This window comes from Sinocyclocheilus rhinocerous, unplaced genomic scaffold (genome assembly GCF_001515625.1).
Source record: "Sinocyclocheilus rhinocerous isolate Xijiao unplaced genomic scaffold, SAMN03320098_v1.1 scaffold3254, whole genome shotgun sequence".
Taxonomy (NCBI): Eukaryota; Metazoa; Chordata; class Actinopteri; order Cypriniformes; family Cyprinidae; genus Sinocyclocheilus; species Sinocyclocheilus rhinocerous.
The window spans coordinates 125,329-133,255 of record NW_015652273.1 but is presented as its reverse complement, the minus strand read 5'-3'; the positions used below and the strand labels follow the sequence as shown (position 1 = coordinate 133,255).

The following is a 7,927-nucleotide window of genomic DNA, read 5'->3' as shown; positions in this document are numbered from 1 at the left end:
AAAAAACTCACCTGCGATCTGCCTTAGTAATCCTGAAGACATTGATTAGCTTGTTCAGGTATGTTTGATTAGGGTTGGAGCTGAACTCTGCAGGACTGCGGCTCTCTAGGACCGAACTTGCCTACCCCTGGTCTAGATGATCTGCTGAAGCATCAGAAGAAAGGTGGAAGAAAGCTGATTTAAATTACTTTGAATGTGGCATGGTTATTGGTGCTGGTCTGAGTATTTCACAAACTGCTGATCTACTAGGATTTTCACGAGCAACCATATCTAGGGTTTACAGAGAATGGTCTGAAAAAGAGAAAATATCCAGTGAGCGGCAGTTCTGTGGGTGAAAATGCCTTGTTGATGCCAGAGGACAGAGGAGGATGGTCAGACTGGTTCGAGCTGATAGAAAGGCAACAGTAACTCAAATAACCACTTGTTACAATCGAGTAGTTGTAACAGATGGGCTACAGCAGAAGACCACCACTCTGGGTGCCACTCTTGTCAGCTAAGAACAGGACACTGAGGCTACAATTCACACAGGCTCAGCAAAACTGGACAATAGCAGATTGGAAAAATGTTTCCTGGCTTGATGAAACCCGATTTCTGCTGTGACAGTCGGATTGTAGGGTCAGAATGTGGCATAACCAACATGCAAGCCTGGATCTATCCTGCCTCCTATCAGGCTGCTGGTGGTGTTGTAATGGTGTGGGGAGTATTTTTAGTACTTTGTACCAACTAAGCAATATTTAAATGCCACAGCCTACCTGAGTATTGTTGCTGACCATGTCCATCCCTTTATGACCACAGTTTACCCATCTTATAATGGCGACTTCCAGCAGGATAATGGGCCATGGCACAAAGTTCAGATCATCTCAAACTGGTTTCTTGAACATGACGACAAAGAGCACACTATACTTTCCTTCGCAGTCACAGATCTCAGTCCAGCAGAGCACCTTTGCGATGTGGTGTAATATGGGATATTCACATTATGGATGTTCAGCCAACAAATCTACAAAACCTGCATGATGCTGTCAGGTCAATATGGACCAAAATCTCTGAGGGATGTTTCCAACACCTTGTTAAATCTACGTTGTAAAGAATTAAGGCAGTTCCGAAGGCAAAAGGGCTTCCAACCCAGTACTATCAAGGTGTACCTAAATAATGCATTTTTGTATTTTTTTAAACACATCTTCTTAAGTAACTACTGAATTATTTGATTTAGTCTGTTAATTGTGAAAGATAAAACGTTTTTCTCATTTTTGCATGAGATGCAAGGCAGGGTGTCTCAGAGATATGATTTTAACAGATCAAATTCCTTCTTGATTCCTAAAATGGAACGACAGATAATAAACCTTCGACAGGGTGCATCATGGGAAGGCGCTTGCAACAGGGAGTCCAGATTGTGATGAATGATGCCAACTCAGAGTGGTGCGGGAGTTTTGTGGGAGTAGATGAGTATTTTTAAAGCGATGATTAAGGGATGGTGATCATGAGAGGTAGCATTTTTCACAGTATTGTCTGAGCAGCTACGTTTGGGGGAACAGGATGATTTGTCTTCACAGTGAGTTGACAATTGGAACAATGCAGAAGCTCGTGTGGCTTGTCATAGTAATTAAGAAATATGAACTAAACTCTTGACACCACTGGTGGTGGTTGTCTACTTTTGTGGAGTTGTGGTAGTCAGTGTTTTATGCACGATAAGTACAAGTATAACATACTTCGTAATTAAAATAAAACTGTCTAGAAACTCTTTGAAGACAAATGCTTAAATATTTGTTTCTGTCAGATATTTTATCCCTCTGAGATTTTGAAGAATTCTTTGAATTCCTAACCCATGACAGTATGCATTAATTTTCAATAATGCAATGATCTCAGTAATTCTGCTTATACCATGGTCAACACGTGTATGTGTTTTTCAGGTTTTCTGAACCTTGTGCCACCAATAAAATATCTTCTTTAAAGCAGCCCAAAACTGAAAATTGATTTGCCAATGTTATGTGTTTAACAATCCTGGACTACTTCATAGCTGCACAATCAACACCGCAGCCCAGATTCAAGAACTGGACAGTTTTATCCAAACTGCTCTATATTCTGCATGTTTAAGCTCCAAGAGGGCCTGTCCATAAAATACTGCCCCCCCAAAATACTGCATTTTTAAGTAGTGACTAAGTGACATGGAATTTTCCCTGTTGAGTAATGCATATCAAGATTTCGAGGTCAAGTGTTCACCCATTTGAGACTGCTACATCATCAGCAAGCAACCTTATTAGCATGCCATTAACATTTGAAAGATATGCAAACAGTTGAGCATTTTTCAGTGCATGTCTCATTTATTCAAACAATTCTCAAGATAAAAAAGATATGGATACCATTACCAGCTTTAGAACGAATATTGTCATGAAATGTATTATCTAAAATACAGCTATTATCTATAGGCTTATAGAAACTGTGTTTTAACAATGCCTGCAACATTTTCTCTAGCTGCAGGAGTATTGCTGGACCACAACAATGTATTGTGTCTTTTCTCTCATCTTCAGCCAATGGAGAATTTCCTCCGGTGGCTCCCACAAACCCCACGCAAGTGCTGTTCACACCAAGCAATGAGAACATCAAGACCACTACAGCACTCTATGGAGGGCCTGGAGCGTCTACAGAATGTGAGTTTTAGCTGCTTTCATGTGTTTGAGCTGTTTGTCGTTTTTTGAGTAATTTCTAACTTTTATCTAGCTTGTTCTGACTGAAATGTGCCCCCAATTTGATTGCAGGTCTGAAGTCTGGTGCAGACCACGGTTATTCTTGCTGTTGTATTGAAATGATACAGTAGACGAGCACTAATTGTTCAATGGTTTGTTTTAAACTAGTCTCTTACGCCTACCCAACCCAGTAAGTCAAGAGGCAGCTGTCTGATTGACATGTAAGGTTGCAAAAAGGTGGAAAATTTCCAGGATTTTTTTTAATATTCCAGGGATTTTTGGAAAGTTTCCGGAAAATTTCCACCCCTTTGCAACCCTATTGACATGTAAAACATCAAATAAAGAGAGAGAGAGAGAAAAATCTGAGAAATTACACTGTGGAGAAATACCGAATATATACAAGAGTAAAGTGTGCACCAATTACATACTGCATGTTAACGTGATAAAAAAAAAAAAATGCTTTTCTGTTGTTCATGTAAATTAATTATAATAATTTGTTTTCCAAAACAATTGCAATAGAAAATCAACATACAAAGCAAAAAATAAATAAAAAGTAGAACATTTTTCAAAAATATAATAACCTAGGTGTCAGCCTATTGTTATTGGGATAATGCTAGTTGAAACACACGCCAATCAGTTTCTCAAATAATGCTAAATACATATTTTGACAACACAGATGCCAGATCTAAACAACACTCCTAATTCCAAAAATGGTAGCACCATGCTTTATAAAATCTCTGGAATCTTTGTTTTCACAGCAAGTTATGAGTTATGCACTGCAAACATCAGAGCACCTAATTCAAAGTCCAGACCACGTAATTCCTTCTGAGCATACTGAAATTGTTGAAATGCTTGAGTACACCAAATATGTTGGACTTCTAATGGATACAGAAGATGAATGCTTATGAACAGAGGCTCAGATACTGTCTCTCTCCCTCTCTCTCTCTCTCTCTCTGTCATGGAAGTGCACTGCAGAGAAAAGAAAGTGTGCCATCTACTGGGCTATTGCCGCACCATTTTCTTCAAATCAAACACTGTTGAAAGGCCGGTTATATAATCTACGGGTGCTTTCACACTACAGCTTTTGGTGCATATCTGAGTCAGTATGACTTTAGAGTTCAGGTGGTTTGGTTGGTGGTCTGCTTGAAATCATGTCATAATCTGTACTAAATAGTGGAAGTGCTACTGATGACAAATAATTTGCATCTTCACATTTATTATAGTATAGTGAATTTCTCATAGCTGCTCATCTCAAATTGCATTCTTCCAGTCTCTTAAATGTGTTTGTGCAGGTGCCATTCTGTAATCAAATTAAATGTGAATAAGGCCTAAAACATACTCTGTCACAATACTATATCCAGAGTCGAAATTTCACATTAATGCTTTCAAATGATCAGAATTGCTCATAAAGGATGTATTGTAAAACGTTGCTTCACATTAGCATGATTGTCTATTGAACATGCACAAATCATTTATAAAATCAGCCTTCTAGCACATGACCTTTGAAAATGTCCTACCAAATGTCATCAGCATTGGGAAGACTGATCTGCTTGCTCATAGAATATACAGGTGTACCTCTTATGTTCATGCTCATTGGAGCATAGCCATTTATCAATACGGTGTGCTTGAGTGTTTGCGAAATGACTCCCACGCCATTTCGTCCTTAATAAATCTGAACGAGCAACTAATATGCTATTCATCAAGACTCATTAGCAAGCTTCATTCACACAGGCCGTTCTCTGGTGTAGTTCAGCTGTGAACGGTAAAAGAAAAACATCCGTCCAACTCTTCTCTGCAGAGTCTGAAAAGGCAAAAGGAGGAAGATGCAGTGCTGAATTTTCTATGAAACTGACTGTTTGACTTTTTTTCCTGCCAACACCTCATTGTTTTTATCATCTTGAACTTTGTAGCTCTGTAAACTGTTGCATGTAGTGGTGAGGGTGAGTATATGAGTCATTACAACTTAGGATACATTTCATGTTCATTGATGATAGTTTGGTAACACTTTATTTCGATAGTCCACTTTAGACATTCTATTAACAGTAAGTAACTTTGCAACTACATGTCAACTAGCAGTTAGTAGAGTATTAGTAGACTGTCTGCTTAATATCTTCTAACACTTTCTTTGTCAACATTCTACTAACCCTAAACCTACCCTAACAGTCTACTCTGAGAGTTAGTAGACATGTAGTTGCAAATTAATGAGAATTAGTTGACATGTAGTTGACATGTAGTTACAAAGTTACTTATAGTTGCAATAGTGTTGGTTTTTGAAGAGAGTGGTTCTCGAGTCTATTAATTTATTTTTAAGAAATTTATACTTTTAATTATGAAAGATGCATTAAATTAATCAAAAGTGACCGTACATAAAGTTACACTTACAAAAAGAAAGAAATGTGTTTTTGTTTTGTACTTTCTATTCATCAAAGAATCCTATAGAAGAAAAAAAAAAACATTGCTAAGGAATAACTTAATTAAAATGTATTACAATTTTAAATTAATATTTACAAATTTAAATTAAATAATATTTCATGACATCATTTTTTTTTTTTTTTACTGTAGAGCATAAGATACTTTTCTTTTAATAGTAGTAATAATAATAATAATCTTACCAATCCCAAATTATATAGTCAGGCCAATTCACTGACCATTTGCAAACATGATTATTGCATTGAGAGGTTAATAATCCAGTCATAGTTGAGTGGAACTCACATTTCATAATATTTTTTTCATGAACTATGAAAACACAGCTTTTGTGTCAGACATCAGACATTAATTGAATGGACTATGCATATATTGTATTACTTGTTATGACCAAACTTTGTTAATTATAAATACACTTTCATCAACATTTTGATGAACAAATGTAATGGTGTCTGTGAAGTGTCTCAGCTTCAGTTATGAGTTTGTGGTATGATAATACACACCGTGCAACAGTTGAAAAGTATCAACAGATGGAAAATTTGCGGTGCTGTTATGCTGTGGTTAATGGAGCAATGGGGAAAAAATGCATTCAAGTCAAGACAAATAAGAACCTGTTAAAAGGGGGCATTGTTTGTTGCCTACAATTAAAATACAGAACCAATGTGGAGTCATGCCTGTGCTTAAACTGGCTATATTTTACAGCAGTTATGGCTCATCCAATCGCATAATCTTCATCCAGTCACATAGTGTTACATAATATGTAACTGTTTTTACAGGCTTATGATTCATTAATGCAAGTTATAAATAATAAGTATAATTTACTGGATTGGGCATTACCACGTGGTTATTTATTCTATACACACCATTTTTTTCAGTTGGCTTTCCAGCAATAAGACATATATAATAATATATCTTGGTCTTACCACCTATGTCTAGTTTTAACCTGCCATTTCTGAGCTGTTCAAAACCACAACTGCTCAAGACAGTTAATAATTAAACACAAATATTTTCTTCCAGACACACTCTAGTAAAGCTTTCTGAAGTTATATTGTTTGTTTTGTTTAAACTCAAAAGGAAATCAAGCTGCACATCAATCTTCCCTTGATTCAGTCAATTGATATAGCTTTGAAAATGTTTTGATGTGTTTGATAAATTGTGCAACTATTGCATTTTTCTATCATGTCTCCGCTTTTCCTCTTGCCATCTCTAATTTTACCTCCTATGTTCCAGCCCTCTCCCTGTCCCTCCTCCAGTATCGATTTCTCTCTTTGCCACCATGGCATCTCATTTTGGCAAGTAAAGTTGAATGGGGGAGTTTGCCTTACGCTGACTCAAATCTGCAGCACTGTAGAGAGAGGGAGCATGTTCTTCTGTCAGATCAGCTCCCTCGGCCTTTGTCTCCTTGATTACTTCCTCTGACTTTGTCTGCGTGATTGCTTCTTCTGATGAGAAAAAAGAGATGGGCCGCTAACCTCATAATGCACGCCGCTCCGATGCTTCCAATGACTCAGCCATTTCCACCAATCAAACCTTCAAGAACTCTAATAAAAGGAAATTGTATAAGACCATAATTGGTGATATTTTCTGGTGCAAACCTCTCTTACAACTCAAACCTTCCTTTATCCCCAGATCTAATTACAGATCTCTGTAGGTTCCTGGCAAGGAAATAAACTTTTATCCGGATGTTTTATTTGCAGACTTGACTAGAATAACATCACTGCATGGAAAGAGGTCTGATATTTTTACACCTAAGAGACTTTGTATTTCTCACCTTGATCCCACTCTGTTCTGGTAATTAATATCAAAACAGGATTGGTTGCCCTTTGATTGGTTCCAACCTCCAATCTACCCTTGTGAAAGAGAAGTGAAAAATATTTTTATTGAATGTACACTTCAAGTGTATACTTCAAATCTTAAAAGTAGATCTTTTTAAAAACTTTACTTACAGATTATATTAATGAAATGAAAAGCCATCTAAGCATACTTAAATATACACTTTCATGACTTTTTCTGTACACACTTGAGTACAAAATGCACTTTGTAATAACATCAAATTTCCATAGTCTTTTGTCATATTTAAAAACTAAAAAAAGTACACTTATTTTGACGTGTTGACTCACATACTGAAGCACATGTAAAGTATTTGATTGTGATTTTGTTATTTGATATTACATTTAGGGCCAGATTTACTAACAGCTTGCACCAGCACAGGATTTACCAAAGACAAGCAGTGAAAAAAAATTGCGATTAAAAAATGTGGACAGTTATTTATGTGGCTGACCTTATTGCATATGCATTTGTAGGAGTTTGCCTTTTTGAACTGAAATTTCCGAGAGGAGAGTATTAAAATGAATCATGCAAGGTGACTTACTAAGGTTTGCGGTAATCAGTTTCCTGATATTTGCACTATTATTTAACACCCCTAAAAAGCATGTCTTAACCCATTTTGCGCCTGTATTGTTAGTAGATTACCCGCACCAGATTATCATAGTCTCTGCTTGTTTGCGATTGCGTTGGTCATTATATAAATGAGCTGGCTGCGTCTGTGTTCTTTAATTTGTGTGCTGTCACACAATAGGGAACGAGACGCTGCGTCCTCTAGAGGGCGCTAGGGGAACGCCTCCAGCGTGACCGGTGTCTGAAGCATGAATGAAAAAACGACAATGAACTTGACATTGGCAGGCGGAAGCCCATGACGTAAGCAAATGAGCGACTGCGACTATAAAAGGAGCACCTGTGGAATATGTCATCCTCTTTTTTGTCTGAGGAGACACAGGTATGACGCCCGAAGCATGGCAATGAGACGCAGCGTCTCGTTCCCT

General features: G+C 37.3%; 1 protein-coding gene across 1 annotated transcript in view; it reads left to right on the top strand.

Moving 5' to 3' along the window:
- Positions 1–7,927, top strand: part of LOC107714274 (leukocyte tyrosine kinase receptor-like) — a gene marked incomplete at its 5' end in the record, with an annotated part of 255,294 nt that overhangs the window by 211,596 nt on the left and 35,771 nt on the right. The window contains one exon of the mRNA XM_016520089.1: positions 2,526–2,645. Within this exon, the coding sequence (XP_016375575.1) occupies positions 2,526–2,645 (120 nt within the window). The remainder of the gene's footprint in view (positions 1–2,525; positions 2,646–7,927) is intronic.